Raw genomic sequence first — 14,490 nt, 5'->3', positions numbered from 1 at the left:
CCCCTGTCAAGTGGCAGATACCAATGTTGGTGAGCGCGGGGTGAGGGGCACTCACGCACCGTTAGTGGAAGCATTAGTTGCTGCAACCTTTAGGAGGAAAAATTAGATATTAATGATCAATACTTAAAATGCACATAAACTCTTGGCCCAAATGGTCCACTGTCAGGAATTGAACCTGAGAGCCACGAGCAGGCAAGGATACTGTACAAGGACGTTCTTTGCAGCCTTACCTGTGAGCAAAGAAATGAAGGTAAGGGAAGTGTCTCTCATTGGTGGGCTGTTTTCTTGGAATTGTCCATCCAGACAGGTGGACACCACTAGAGTTGGATTCGTGGGAACAGAAAAAGAGTTGACAGGCACGGCCAGAAAAGAGAAGGTAGGGGCAGCTGCTGGCCATTCGCTTATTCATTCAACCAATATTTATTGAGCACCTACTATGTGCCAGGTACTCCTCTAGGCACTGGGGCTACAGGAGTGGAGAAAACACGCTTCCTGTCTTCAAGGTGATTGTGTCCTTGTGGGTGAGTCAGGCAAACATGAAGAATAAATGCTATGATAAGGAGAAAAATAGCTATGAGAAGGGGGTGTCAGTGGGAGAGAGGCGAAATTTTAAACAGGGTGGTCAGGGAAGCCCACTTACCTGACGTGTAGAAAACTCAAAGGAGAAAAGGGAGTCAGCCCTGTGGAGACCCAGGTCAAAGGAGATAGGGAGTTAGCCTGTGGAGACCTGGGGGAAAGGTATTCCAGGCAGAAGGAACAGTGAGTGCAAAGGTCCTGTGGCAGAAGACTGCCTGGTGTATTTGAGGACCAGCAAGGAGGCCTGTGTAGCTGTAGCCGAGTGACGGGGAAGGGTGAGTAAAGGAAATGAGCTCTGAGAGGTAGACCTGGTGGGGGAGTGGGGGAGGCAGATGCTGCAGGGCCTTGCAGGGCAGCACAGGGACAACCCAGGGCGTCCAGCCCAAGGGTCACAAAAGAAACACACATGCAAATCTGAGTTTCCTTCAGGTTTCCTCTCCAACCTGCTGCCGTATTTTCCACCTTGATCAATGGCATTTCTATTCCACGCCTCCACCCACCACTGCTGCCGCTGGTTACCTAAGCTCAAAGGCTGGAAATCCTGGGCTTCTCCTTTCCCTCAGCTACCAAGGCTGATGGTTCTCCTTCTACGGTATTCAAATGCATCCACCTCTCCCTCTGTCCCTCAGTCCCACAGGGAAAGTCCTCTCTTCACTGCTTCTGCTGTGGGGGCCAAAGCGAAGCCTCAACTCAAGACGTCTGCGTGCACAGAGCAGATGGGGCTGTGCTGGTGAGGGGCAGGTGCCAGGTAGACTTGGGCGAGAGCCCCTCATCCAGGCCCCTCTCCAGAAATAACAAGAGCAAACACATAGCGCTGATGCTGTGCCAGCAACAGTTTTAAACATCTTTGATATCAAACTCACCGTAGTGTAGGACTTCCCTGGCGGTCCAGTGGTTAAGACCCCGTGCTTCCACTGCAGGGAGCCCGGGGTTTGATACCTGATCAGGGAACTAAGATCCTGCATGCCGCTCAGCCACAAACAAACAAACAAAACAAACAAAAAACAACAAACAAAAAACAGCGCTAGGAGGTATTATCCCTATTTAACAGACAAGGGAAACCGAGGCACTGAGAGATCAAGTAGCTTACCCAAGACCACACACAGCTAGCAAGCGGCTGACGAGGTAGTGGGGCTCCCTAGTCTGTGCTCAGCTAATGAGGGTCGGCTCTGCCCATGCCCCATCTGAAGAGGCACCTACCGCCCTGCGCCAGCTGGTTGTCACTGCACAGGAAGGCAAGGCCAGAACTGCCTGGTTGTCCCAGGTGGAACCAGAACCGTAGAGTTTGTATGTGAAATATCCTGACCTTCGGAAAGGTTGAATCGAGTTTGTTAAAACCAGGCAGACGAAATAAAATACATCTGTGAGCCAGATCTGGCCCGTGAGCCACCAGTTTGCAACCCCATGTGTTACAGAATTTCCCTTCTTTGCATGAACCATGGGAAAATAGAGGGAGGGTATCCTTGACCAGCAGCACTGGCCTGGGACCTGCCGTTGTTCCTCTGGTTTCTCACTGCTGTTCTTTTCATTTCTGAATTCATGATTCTAGAAGCCCTGATTTCTATAACCTGAGGGGGGTGGAAAAATTCCTCCCAATTCCTCCATTATACCAACTCCGATTTTTTTTCTTACACTGAGATCCACCTGCTCCTAGTTCTGAGTTGACTCCTCCCCAGGGAGGGCTGTCAAGAATCAGAAGTAGGGAATTCCCTGGCCCTCCGGTGGTTAGGGCTCCACGCTCTCACTGCCCAGGGCCGGGGTTCTATCCCTGATCAGGGAACTAAGATCGCACAAGCTGTGTGGTGCAGCCGAAAAAAAAAAAAAAAGAAAAGCAAAGAAAGAAAAAATCAGAAGCAGAAGAGATCCTATTTGCCCCCACCTCCTCTTCTCCGGTTTTGAAGAAAATTTTCCTTCTAAGTGTTTTAAGACCAGTAGCTCCTTTCCCAACTGTGTCATTCTTTTTTGCAAGGGCCATTCACACGAGTATGAACTAGCCTCTCTTCAAGTGGAGTCCACGCCTGGAGCAGGGTTGGGGGGAGTAGAGCTGCATGGGGGGTGTGAGGGAGTAGGCACTGGTGTCTGTCGTGCTGTGGGAAGAGGGCAGAAGCTGAGGGGCGCAGATCCCTTCTACCAGCTCTCACACCAGGAACCATGTGCCGTGGGTGCTGAGCGAGGATGATGCCCCATAGTCCCTGGGCTAACACTCTCCTAAGTCCAGAAGTTTGGGTTCAGGGCAGCAAAGTTGGGTACAGCTCATCCTTGGAGATCATAACGCCATTGGACAGGATGCTGCCAAGCTTTGTCCCACCTTAGGGCCTTTACCCTTGCTGTACCCTCTTCCTGGGATGCTCTTTCCCCATATTTTCCCATGGCTGGCTCCCAAATGTCACCTCCCAGAGGGGCCTTCCCTCGATCGACATTAGTCCTTCCTCCCACCTTCACCTGTACACAAGCTCATCACCTGCTTTATTTTCTTAATAGCATTTACCACTCTACAAAACGCTATTGTCTGTCTTTCCCTTTAGCGTGTAGGCCCTCTGCACCTCTTGGTTCCAGAACTCCCCGCGACCTGCGCGGTCCTACTCAGCCCAGCGCTTGCCCCCGGCGCCTCCTCGGCTCCCGCAGCCTCTCAACCCCTAACGCGGATGTCTCCTACAGTGCTGCCGCCCTGAGCTCCCCCTGGCGGCCAAAGAACCTCACTGCTCCAGCCCGGCACAAACACGTGGACACCGCCTTGGACCCCAGTCCGCTTTATTCCGGAGGGCGGGAGACTGAACAGCCCCACCGACGGAGCGAGTTAGGAGGTAGGCGGAGTCTTGTGGGGGGCGGGGAGGTCCCGGAGCCGGCTGGTGGGCGGGGTCTAAAGGGAGCGGCCAGTAAGGAGGGCTCGCTGTTCAGGGCCTGTGGAGTGGGCGTGTTCCAGGACGAGGGGGCGTGGCCCACCGTGCGCCGGCAGGTGGGTGGGGCCTCGGTGGGTCAGGTGTGCCCAGAGCGGCCTACATTCCGGGCGCAAGCCCGTTGGTCTCCATGTCAGTGAGGTTGCCCCGCAGGTCCTGCTCCTCCTCGAAGGCCTTGAACAGTGAGTTGAAGTTGCCGGCTCCAAAACCCTGGAGCGGGAGAAAGGAGGTGAGCTGCGGGCCCAGAAAGCCAACCGCTGGGGACAGGCGGTCCTTAGTGGTACCTGGTGGTTGTAGCGCTGAATGACTTCCAGGAAGAGCGTGGGCCGGTCCTGCATGGGCTTCGTGAAAATCTGCAGGAGGTAGCCTTTCTCGTCGTAGTCTACCAGGATTTTCAGCTCCTACGTGGGAGACAGGGGACTGGGTAAGCGGGAGGCTGGCTGGCCCCTCTAGCCTGGAATGGTGGGATATCTAGAAAGGCCGTGGGGGCTCCTGCACCCCCAAAGCCAAGAAAAGACCCTTTTCTGCAGCAGTTCCAGACACCTCCAAATAGATCCCCCAATTGTCCTATTACCACCTCCCCGCCTCAGCCCCTGTGTTAGCCACCCAAGGCCGGCCTGGACCACCCAAGTAGCACCCACACAGCTCTCCCTGCTTCTGCTCTTGCCTCCTTACAGACCATCTTCCCCACATTCAGGGATCTTTCAAAAATCAGATCATCTCACTCCCCTGTTTAAAACTCTCCAGTGGAAACCAGAACCCTCATATGTGGCTGGTGGGAAGGTAAAACGATGCAGCCGCTGTGGAAAACAGTCTGGCAGTTCCTCAAAAAAGTAAAAGAGTTACCATATGACCGACCCAGCAATTTAACTCCTAGGTATCTACCCAAGAGAATTAAAACGTATGTCCACACACATACTTGTTACCCAGATGATCATAGCATTATTCATGATAGCCAAAAAGTGGAAACAAATGTCCATCATCTGATGAGTGGGTAAGCAAAATGTGGTCTATTCATCCAATGGAATATTATTCAGCTATAAAAAGGAACAAAGTACTAACGCGTGCTACAATATGGATGAACCTTGAAAACGTGATGCTGAGTGAAAGAAACCAGTCACAAAAGATTATATGATTCCATTTATATGACATGTTCAGAAAAAGCAGCTCTGTAGAGACAGAAGACCAGTGGTTGCCTAGGGCTGAGGGTGAGGAGGTGGAATGGGGAGATTGGGAGGTGGTGGCTAAGAGGTTTGAGGTCTCCTTTTAGAGTGATGGAAATGTTCCAAAATTGATTTCAATGATGGCTGCATAATATAGTGAAGAGCCAAAAGCCACTGAATTGTGTATTTTAAAAAATGATGTATGTTATGTGCCTTAAATATCAATAAAGCTGTCAAAAACAAAACCAGAAAAACCTCCAATGGTTTCTGGCCACAGAAGAACAAAATCCGAACTCCTAAATAGCCTACCAGAGGAATTGGCTCCTGCCTACCTCTTTGACCTGGGCCACTCCTCAAACACTTCCTTTCATTCACTCTGGCCCTCTGTCTGTTTCTCAGATACTCAGAGCTTGCTCTTGCCTCAGGACCTTTGCACTTGCTGTTCCCGCTGCCAGGACTGCTCTTTCTCTAGGTCTTCACACAGCCAACTCCCTTTCATCATCTCGATTTCACTGAAATGTCACCTCCTCAGAGGGGCCTTCCCTGACTGCCTCCTATGTAGCAGCCCCAGATCACTCTCTGTCATAGCCTGTTTTAAGTTTCTGCACAGCACCAACTCTCTCTCTCTCTCTCTCTGTCTCTCTCTTTCTCTCTCTCTCTGATGGTGTTTGTGTTATTTATTTGTCATCTGTCTTCTCACTAGAATGCAAGTTCCATGACGGCAGGAACCTGGTCTGCTTTCCCGGCTGCATCCCAGTGCCTGATGCAAGGTTGAGACAACATTTGTGAGGCAAGATGGAACTCAGGGCTTGTTCTCCTCGACTGACCGAGGATCCTGTTCTAGGCCTTACCTCCAGAACATCAATATTCTCCTTCACCCGGATCTTGGCCGTTTTGAGCTTCTCCCGCAGTTGTTTGTAGTATGTGGACGGAACAGCCAAAAACTCCATGCCTCTCTCTCTCAAGTGGTGAATCTGTCTCAGAGCAGGGTCAAGGTCAGTCCTTCTCTCTCCATGCTCAACACTCCCAGCCAGGGGGAAGTGCTGGGCCGGGAGGAGGCAGGGTCCCTACTGCAGCTTCCCCAAACTGCCAGGATGCAGTGTGACCTCATCCCCTTCCTCCTCTGGGCCTTGTGGGTCCCGATGGAAGAACAGCAATCACTAACATTCATGGGACCTCACTACGTGCCTCTCTCGAGCACTTTCTATGTACTGTCTGATTATGTCGATGCAGTAATCTTTTGAGACATTTGGATGATTATTCTCCCCATTTCATAGCTGGGAAAACTGAGGCATTGAGAAATTAAGTATTGATATCTATTCTCAACATAGGAGCCAGAGGGATTTTATTAAAATACAAGTCAAATCATGTCACTCCTCTGCTTACCCAACGGTGGTGTCTCAGAGTCAAATTCAAAGTCCTCACCATCTGCCCCCACTCCTACCTTCTGACCGCATCTCCTACCCTTCTCTTCCTTGTTCATTCTGTTCCAGCTGTTCCTTTAACCTTCCTCTACCCTGGCTGTCCCTTCTTCCTGGGGCGCTTTCCCCAGATTTCCACTGCTTCCTCTCTGTCTTCTGCATTCTTAAATGTCTCCTTCTTAGCGCCAGGACTTTGGTGACCGCCTAATTTAAATATACAAAGTCCTGGGACTTCCCTGGTGGTCCAGTGGGTAAGACTCTGCCCTCCCAGTGCAGGGGCCTGGGTTCGATCCCTGGTCAGGGAACTAGATCCCATGTGCCGCAACTAAGAAGCCCGCGTGCCACAACAAAGATCCCGTGTGCCGCAACTAAGACCTGGCACAGCCAAAATAAATAAATTAAGTAAATTTTAAAAAAAAGAAAAGAAAAAGAAAAACTTGAAATTAAAAAAAAGTCCTTCACCCTCCCTCGCCCATGGCCCTGGTTTATTTTCCTCTAGAGCACTCACTGCCATCTAACAGAGCTATTTTACTAATTTTATTTTGTGCCTCCATAAGGGTGGAAACTATTGTCTTGTTGGCTAATGTATCCCAAGTACCTGAAACAGTGCCTGGCACGTAGTAGGTGCTCAATAAACATCTATTGTGTGAATGAATGAATGAATGAATGAATGAAGTTGCCATGGTCATGGTGAATTCTTGGTTGGGCCGGGACTGAATGGGACAGGTCAGGCTCTTGTCCACTTGGTCATACTGCCACATTAAGAACAGGTGGGACCCAGCCTCCCCAAGGGCTGGAGCCATAGACTCAGGACATTTAATTTGGATGAAAGGACCTAGTGGATCTTGTAGCTTAATATCCTCATTTTCAAGTTGATGCACCTGAAGCCCAGAGAGGGGGTTGAATCCCCTAAAGACTCACAGTAAGTTACTGGCAGAACCAGGTCTAGAGCCCAGGCTTCTTGTTACTCTGGCACTTGCTACTTCTGTAGCAGCGAGACCAGACTCTCTAGGGTGGGAATATTCCTGCACATGCACGAGCCAGTAAGGGAGCCCTGTCAGCCGTCTGGGCTGACGAAGGGGACCCAGGACTGCCACTCGTCACCCGCATCCCCAGACTCTGACTCCGTTTTGCAGAGTTTGGCTCAGGAGCTGAATGGGAGGTGAATTAGGACCAGGAACGGGCTTCTAACCGCTGTGATGATGTCTTCAGTCTTGAGAGCGATGTGCTGGACCCCAGCGCCCCCATTATAGTCCACATATTCCTGTGGGAGGGAAGCAAGGAAACCATTGTCAGTGGCCCCGTCACCCACACCCCTGCCCCTGCGAGAGCCCTCAAACCTCTTCCCTGCTTCCTTCTTCCCCAGCCAAGGTTCCTGGGGCCCGAGGGAGGCCCCACCTGGATCTGGGACTTCTTCCTGCCTGGCGCTGGCTCGTTAATGGGCATTTTGATGGACTCCTCGTAATTGGCCACCACGATGGACCGCAGAGAGCTGTACTCCGTGTGCACCTGCGTGTCATCCACGGACCAGAAACGGTGGAACTGCAGGTTCTTCAGGTACCTGTGGGGGTTGGCCGGAAGGGCACAATAGCTCTGATGTTGGCCTGGGACCTGCCCCCGCCCCTACTCCACCTTCCAGAATTTGTTCCCTGAGCAGGCTCCAAAAAGGGTACCGCCTTTCACATCACGCACATCATAGATCTGTACCTTTATTATGACAATTTTCCTTTGGGTGGAAGTAAAGCATCTGATAACAAGATCCATGTACATGGCACCACTCCAACAGATGGAGGTGCTTTTGAGAACGGGTACTTGCTTCTAATTTGCACACACGTGCTCTTTGGGTAGTGACAGCCTTCCTCCAAGCCTCCCTGGACTGTGAACACCCCCTGTGCTGATTCCCCAAGGTTCCTCAGAGGGAGGACCGGTGGGTCACTTTGGGCCTTAAATCCTCTGGTCTCCATGGTGACAGTTTTACAGGGAACAGATGAATCAGTGACCTCAGACTAACCTCCCCCCACCTCGTGCTCTATTTCCCGACAAGACCTGGGAGTGGGCCTGTCACACATGTGGGAAGGGCTTGGGCCAGGGACTCACCATTCTGAGGCAGACACCATCTCTTGATCAGGCTGGTTTCCCACAATGTGATCAATTATCTTGAGACTGCAGTTGGGCCTGGGAGAGGGAGGCAGTTAGGGGGTGAGGAGAAGGCTACTCCCTAAATCTCTTCCTTCCCCCGGCCCCTCAATAACAGTAACTGCTCATTATTCCATAGCACTTACTATAGACACTTTATTTGCATCAACTCATGCACTATTACTAGCCCCATTTTACAGACGAAGAAACTGAGGCTTAGAAAAATAACTTGCCAAGGTTAAATAGCTGGTAAGTGACAGAGCTGGGATTTGAACCAAGGCAGTTGGGTTCCAGACCCTAGGCTCTTGGCCTCTATGCTGCCTCTTCAAGCCATCCTGGGGGATATTCAGGGGCTCCCCAGCAGGGACCAAGATGCTCTGTCCCCTCTGCATGGAAGAGAGGGCACCCCACCCTTGCCCCAAGGGGCACTCACAGCTTGGAAAGTAGGGGGTCGACGAATGCTGGGGCCTCGAATCCAGGCAGGAACCAGCCGGTGTAGTTCATCTTCTCCACCAGGGTGTGTGTAGTATCCCCATACTGTGGGTGGCGAACAGCCTGAGCTCCCATCCCTGCTGAGGCCAGGCTGCATTTCATGGTGCCAACACAGCCCTGGGTTCCAACCCAGACCCGGCCCTAACTCCAAGTGTGATTTTGGGCAAGTCACTTCCCCTTTCCAAAATGAATTGCAGTCTGACATTTGGGAATTTGACAGTCTGTCTGCCCCACAGGACCAGAAGCTCTGTGGAGGCGGGGATGCCGTTTTGCTCATGATGCTGTCCTGGCATATAGTAGGTGCTCAATTAAAATGTGTTGCCTGAATGAAGAATGATGAGGGTGTTGGATCTAATTATATGGAAGGGCCTTTTCAATCATTCTAACAATCTTTAAGTTGTATTAAATCTTGAGGAGGAAGGACCTATGATTGTATCAGGTGCTAAACAGACTTGGTAATCTTTGCTGCGTGTCTGTGATATGCCAAGCGCTGTTGTTCTAAGTGCTATACACGAATCATCTCATTTGATCCTTTAAATGACCGTGGGAGGAGTTATAGCTGAAGAAACAGGCACAGAACGGTTAATTAGCGTGTGGCAGATCACACAGGTGGACCACGCAGGTGGTAACTTGCTCATTTAAACGGAGTCGCAGAGAGGTGAGGTGATTTGCCCAAAGTCACACAGCTTGAATGGGGCGGGGCTTCCCTCCCACCTCCTTCCCCAGACCCACCCATCTCCTTCCTTGCATCCCCATGCTATCAGCCCTCACTGGGGAGGATGGGAAGCCCAGAGGCATGACTGTTAGCCCTCCTCAGCCTCTGCACACCAGCCAAGAATACAGGAAATCAGGGTCCAGGGAGAATGTCTGCACTTTGAGGCACAAGTGTGGGATGGTGTAATGGAGTTGGGGGTTGGGGAGGGGGGTCCTGGCATCTAAGTGGGTGCTGACAGCAGGAGGGGTGGGGCACTGAGGTTAACTCACCGTCTGCAGCACGGCAAACTTCACCTTCCCAAACTTATCTTGCTCTACCCAGGGTTCCCGCACGATCTTGGCACCTCGTTCCCGGGCTTTCTGCAGAGGAGATGGGGTGGGGAGGTGGTCAGTGCTGGACCCTTTGGCTGCCCCTGCTGGATCCCCTCTGCGTGGTCCTGCCGCAGCCTCCTCCAGTTTTTCCAGCCCCAGGCAGGAACTCCAGTGAACTTTAGCTGTTGCCCTTGACACCCATGGCTCATGCCCATTTGGCAGATAGGGAAACTGAGGTCCAGGCCCAGAGCTGGGGCTATGGAAGACAAACCAGGTGGGGGTGGGGGTCTGTCCTGCCTGTCCTGTGCTAACTCACTCTGTGGCCCTTCCCCCTCTCTAGTCCTCAGTTTCTTCATCTGTAAAAAGGGTGGTTGGATAAGACAAATACAAGCTGACATTTATTGAGCACCTACTATGTGTCACACCCTCTGCCAAGTGCCTTACATGCATGAATCATGTACCTGATATTTAGCAAAACCTTATTACTGCATGTCTATGCTTATCACATGTCAGGCACTGTTGTAAGTACTAGCCTCTTTAATCTGCACAGCAACATTACATGAAAGGCACTATTATTGTCTCTATTTTATAGATGAGGACATTGAGGCACAGAGAATTTAAGTCACTCACCTGAAGTCACACAGCTAATAAGATTGAGACCCAGCAGTCTGCCTCTGGAATCTACTCTCTGAACATCTAAACTGCCTCTTGAATACGGCGTTTGGTACAGTCATGCTCAAGAAATGATAATTGTGATCTCGTTTCCTCTTTGTAACAACTCAGTGAGGTAGGTGGTTATCCCCATTTTACAGATGCAGAAACTGAGGCTCAGACAGAGGTTGCATGGCTACTAAGGGGCAGAGTGTCACTGGAACTCAGGTGTGTGTCAGCCCACATCTGGGCGCATCACTCCAGCGTGGCAGTGTCCTCCAGCCCTGACTGATGGGGGTCCCTGTCGCAGACAGAGGGCAGGCCGAGCCTCACTGCTTCGTCTCCGCGCCAGCCCAGGTGCGGCCTCACCTGCACGATGTAGTCACAATCCTCCACCTCGAAGGCAATGTCCTTCACTCCATCGCCGTGTTTCACCAGGTGATCGCCCATCTCTGTGGCCGGCAGGGGAGGCGGGTGGCGCTGGAGTCGAGGCCCCTCCCCTGTACTCTCAGCCTTCTGGGCTTCATCTCCTTCTAGGCTGAGGCCCCCTCCCTGAACCCTGATCCACCCCTGTGTCCCTAACCCCACCCACAATACCACGTCTCCACTCCCTGGCACCCCGAACCCTCTGGGGCCCCCTCACCTTTGTTCCAGGGGTTGAGGGCAGAGGAGAAGATGAACACAATCTAAGACGTAGAGGAGAAGGGAGGCGTGGCTGGTGGCTCAGGCGAGCTTCTGGAGGTGCACCTCCAGCCCCGTTCCCTGCCCACCAGCGGGATACCCCTGGTGGGACATTAGGACAAGACCTCTCTTCCCAGCCAGGCAGGACTGTTGACCCTGGGTTCCTGTCCTTTCTCAGCCTTAGCTTCCCCTCTGGTCCTGAGGGATGGGGGCTTCTCCCGTGCCAGACCCTCCTGGGGCCTTGGGATGAGCTGCCAGTCAAGCCTCCCGGTGGGGAGAGCCCCAGGGACCCACGGACCAGGGCACTGCTCAGGTTTCCAGGTCTGACGTCTGAGGCCTTTGCCAACTGTTCCCGAACATCTGTGAGACCAGCGTTGGGGCAGGCCGAGAAGTAGACCAAACCAAGAAGGTCCCTGTTGCGTGTCGTACAAAGGTGCCAGTGGAGGGCCCAGCAGGGGCTGACCTCAGTGCACGCTCCGCTAACCACACCGGGCAGCCTGGAAGAGCACTGGGCCACCTGGAGGAAGGGCTTCCTGGCCTCCTGCACCCAGAGGTGCCAGAGCTGTCACGGAGCTCAGAGACCAGCAGGGAGAGAGATGGCCCTCCTGGATGGGTGGGGTCCTGGGTGTAGACTCACCTTCCCTTGCTTGATCACGTGGCTGACCATCTCCCGGGAACCCGTCTCCAGGCCCTTGTAGGCTAGGGGTTCAAAGCCCATCTTGCTGCAGTAGTACGACGCAGCCTGAATCACAGAGTTGCAGACGGGCCCGTGAGGGTCGAGGGGCCAGCCCCCAGTCCCCCCAGCCTATCTGCCCTGTTGCCCCAGGTGCCGAGATCCTCCTGGGAAGAAAGCCTGCTCCCTGGCCCACGCTGATCTCAGGTAAGTTTCCCACTGGGGTCCGCGGCCCTGATTGTGTAATTAGGATCCAAAGAGTGACTGTCCGTCCTGGGACTCTCCCAGCATTGGCCCTGATCCTCCCCTCCCAGGGCCCAATCACAGACCCAGCTGGAGACCTGCCCTTGTCCTGGAGGCCCCCTTGCCTGCCCTCTATCCACTCCCAACACCTTGCCCAGCTTTTACCTGCTTCGCGTTGCCAACCCAGAAGGTCACGGAGTGAAAGTGGAGGAATTGGCCTCTCTCAGGCTACAGAAGAAGAGAAGGGGCAAGGCTGAGTCCCTAGAAGCGGGTCTAGAAAAGTGCAAGTGGAGAGGTGTCCCCTAGCCACCTCCCTTGTCCCACCCTCAATCCCAGAACTGAGGAGAAGCCAACCCACCCCACCCCGCTGCCCTGAAGGCTTGCCAAGCCTCGAAAGAGGTTTCTCATGTAGAAATTGAGCTCCTGCGGTCTCAGGATTGGTGAGCCCCCCTCTCCCCCAGGAGGCCTGCCCAAGTTTCACAGGGGGAAACAGCCTTATGCTACAGCGACACAGATTTAAGTTAGACCTTAGAAAGAACTTCCAGACAGGATTAAGAGATTGGCAGGAATTTAAGAAGAGGTAAAAGTTTTTCTTAGGAGGGCAAGGTTGAGTCCAGCTCAGTCTAGACGTGGCGGGGGAGGGCAGAGATGAACTTGAGTGTGCATCCAGAATGTCACATAACCATTGTAGCTATTATTCCTCTTCTGCTCTTTGCTAACATTCCAGTCTCCCGGGGCCCTGACCCAACATTTCCCCTCCTGCTTACCTTCTGTCCTTTGTTGCTGTAAGTTGTCTAAGGAGAAAGAAAAGGACAGTAAGACATGGAAACTTGGACACAAGGTGCTTCTGGAAATCTCACTGCAGATCCGTGCCGTTGGCAAAAGCTGCCATGGCTCCAGGCAGGCTCTTACCATGACTGATCTTGGTCACACTTCCTGCTGGCAAGACTGGGATGAGAGGCCAGCAGAGTGCTGGACAGAAATATTTAACACCCAGCAAGTCCCGCCCCTGGCCTCCTGGCCTTCCTGGGGGTGGGAGCTGATCCTGGAAGCTCCTAGGCCTGGAAGCCTCTGATCCAGCCACGGCCTCATTGGACAGGGTGATGCTGTCAGGCCTACAAAGGGGGAGTGACTCGCCCAAGGCCACCAGCCAGATGGGGGCAGAGCCGGGGCCAGAAGCCAAGGGCGCGTTCTTTCCAGGACCCTGGGCTGCGACTGCGATCTTTGCCCTCCAGAATCCAAAGCTGAGAAGCCAAGGCCAGCTTAGGTGCAGAGGTGGCTCCAGAATTCTTATTCAGGGAGAATTTGAGGGGGATTAGGGACTGGTCTTGAAGCCAGCCACTTGTTTTCATAGCAAGTGTATGGTTTATATTTAGGTAAAAAGGTTGTATTCGATAGTGGTTAGAGGCATGGGTATGGGGGTTTGAGTCCTGGAGCTCTACATACTATGTGACTGGGGAAAGTTACCGAACTCCTCTAAGCCTCAGTCTCCCATCTGTAAAATGGGAGCAATAGTAGTGTGGCAGGGCATTAAATGAGATAAACTAAGTTTTTGGAATAGAATCTGGCACACAGTAAGATCTCTGTTAATGCTGGTTATGATTAGTTATGTTTCTTTGGGGCTTTGGTTGGGGGGGCTGATGGAGAATAGGGGGGCCTTGGCATTGCCACAGCCTGGGTGTTGGGAAAGAGGTTGTGGCCCTACCCCTGGCCCAGAGTGGTGGGAAGGGGGAGCTTACGGCCCTGGGAGGAGGAAGGCCTGGGTTCCGCCCCAGCATCCCCCATACCCGAATCCTCAAGGCTCACTTTCCTGGAAGATGGAGTGGTGACTGCTGGCCAGCTGTGGCGTTTACCCGAGAGCTCCAGGACAGCCCCCTGCCTCTAGCTCCACGTCAGTCCCCAGAAACTCTGTTGCTGAGACATCTTCCTGGGGAACTGACTTCATCAACTATCCTCATTGCCTGGAAACTCTTCCCAGACCCTGATGCTGGCAGTCTCAGCCAGGGACTGTGCCAACCCCACCCCACCCTCTTGCGTTTTGGCTCCCCAAATGTCCTGCATTAGCCGTTTTTGTTGTTGTTGTCTTTTGAGAGTAATATTTATTTTGTCCTAATTATAAATAATTCATAGTGTTTTTTTTTCAATTTATTTAAACTAAAAAAAAAAGTTTATAGGACTTCCCTGGCAGTCCACTGGTTAAGACTCTGCGCTTCCACTGCAGGGGTCACGGGTTCGATCCCTGGTCGGGGAACTAGATGCCACATGCATGCCACAACTGAGTCCATATACTGCAGCTAAGAAGCCCGCATGCCACAACTAAAGATCCCAGGTGCTGCAACTAAAGATCCTGCGTGCCGCACCTAAGACCTGGCGCAGCCTAAATAAATAAATAAATATTAAAAAAAAATTCCACTGTGTATATATATACACACCACATTTTCTTTATCCATTCAGCCATTGATGGGCGCTTAGGTTGCTTCTATATCTTGGCTGTTGTAAATAATGCTGCAGTGAACATGGGGATGCAGATA

At 52.4% G+C, this 14,490-nt stretch overlaps 1 protein-coding gene across 1 annotated transcript; it reads right to left on the bottom strand.

Moving 5' to 3' along the window:
- Positions 1-3,309: 3,309 nt before the first annotated feature.
- On the bottom strand, positions 3,310-13,003 carry HPD (4-hydroxyphenylpyruvate dioxygenase). The gene is made up of 14 exons (XM_036823708.1): positions 12,872-13,003; positions 12,727-12,753; positions 12,125-12,187; positions 11,681-11,785; positions 11,006-11,048; positions 10,732-10,814; positions 9,670-9,759; positions 8,627-8,730; positions 8,155-8,232; positions 7,456-7,618; positions 7,250-7,321; positions 5,488-5,610; positions 3,758-3,874; positions 3,310-3,683 (listed from the first exon to the last, which is right to left on the bottom strand). The coding sequence occupies exons 1-14, from the start codon at positions 12,872-12,874 to the stop codon at positions 3,573-3,575; spliced, it is 1,182 nt and encodes a 393-aa protein (XP_036679603.1). The 5' UTR covers positions 12,875-13,003; the 3' UTR covers positions 3,310-3,572.
- Positions 13,004-14,490: the final 1,487 nt, after the last annotated feature.

Source organism: Balaenoptera musculus, chromosome 14, assembly GCF_009873245.2.
Source record: "Balaenoptera musculus isolate JJ_BM4_2016_0621 chromosome 14, mBalMus1.pri.v3, whole genome shotgun sequence".
Classification (NCBI taxonomy): Eukaryota; Metazoa; Chordata; class Mammalia; order Artiodactyla; family Balaenopteridae; genus Balaenoptera; species Balaenoptera musculus.
Note: the sequence above shows the minus strand (reverse complement) of the source record. Positions and strands in the feature narration are given on the sequence as shown.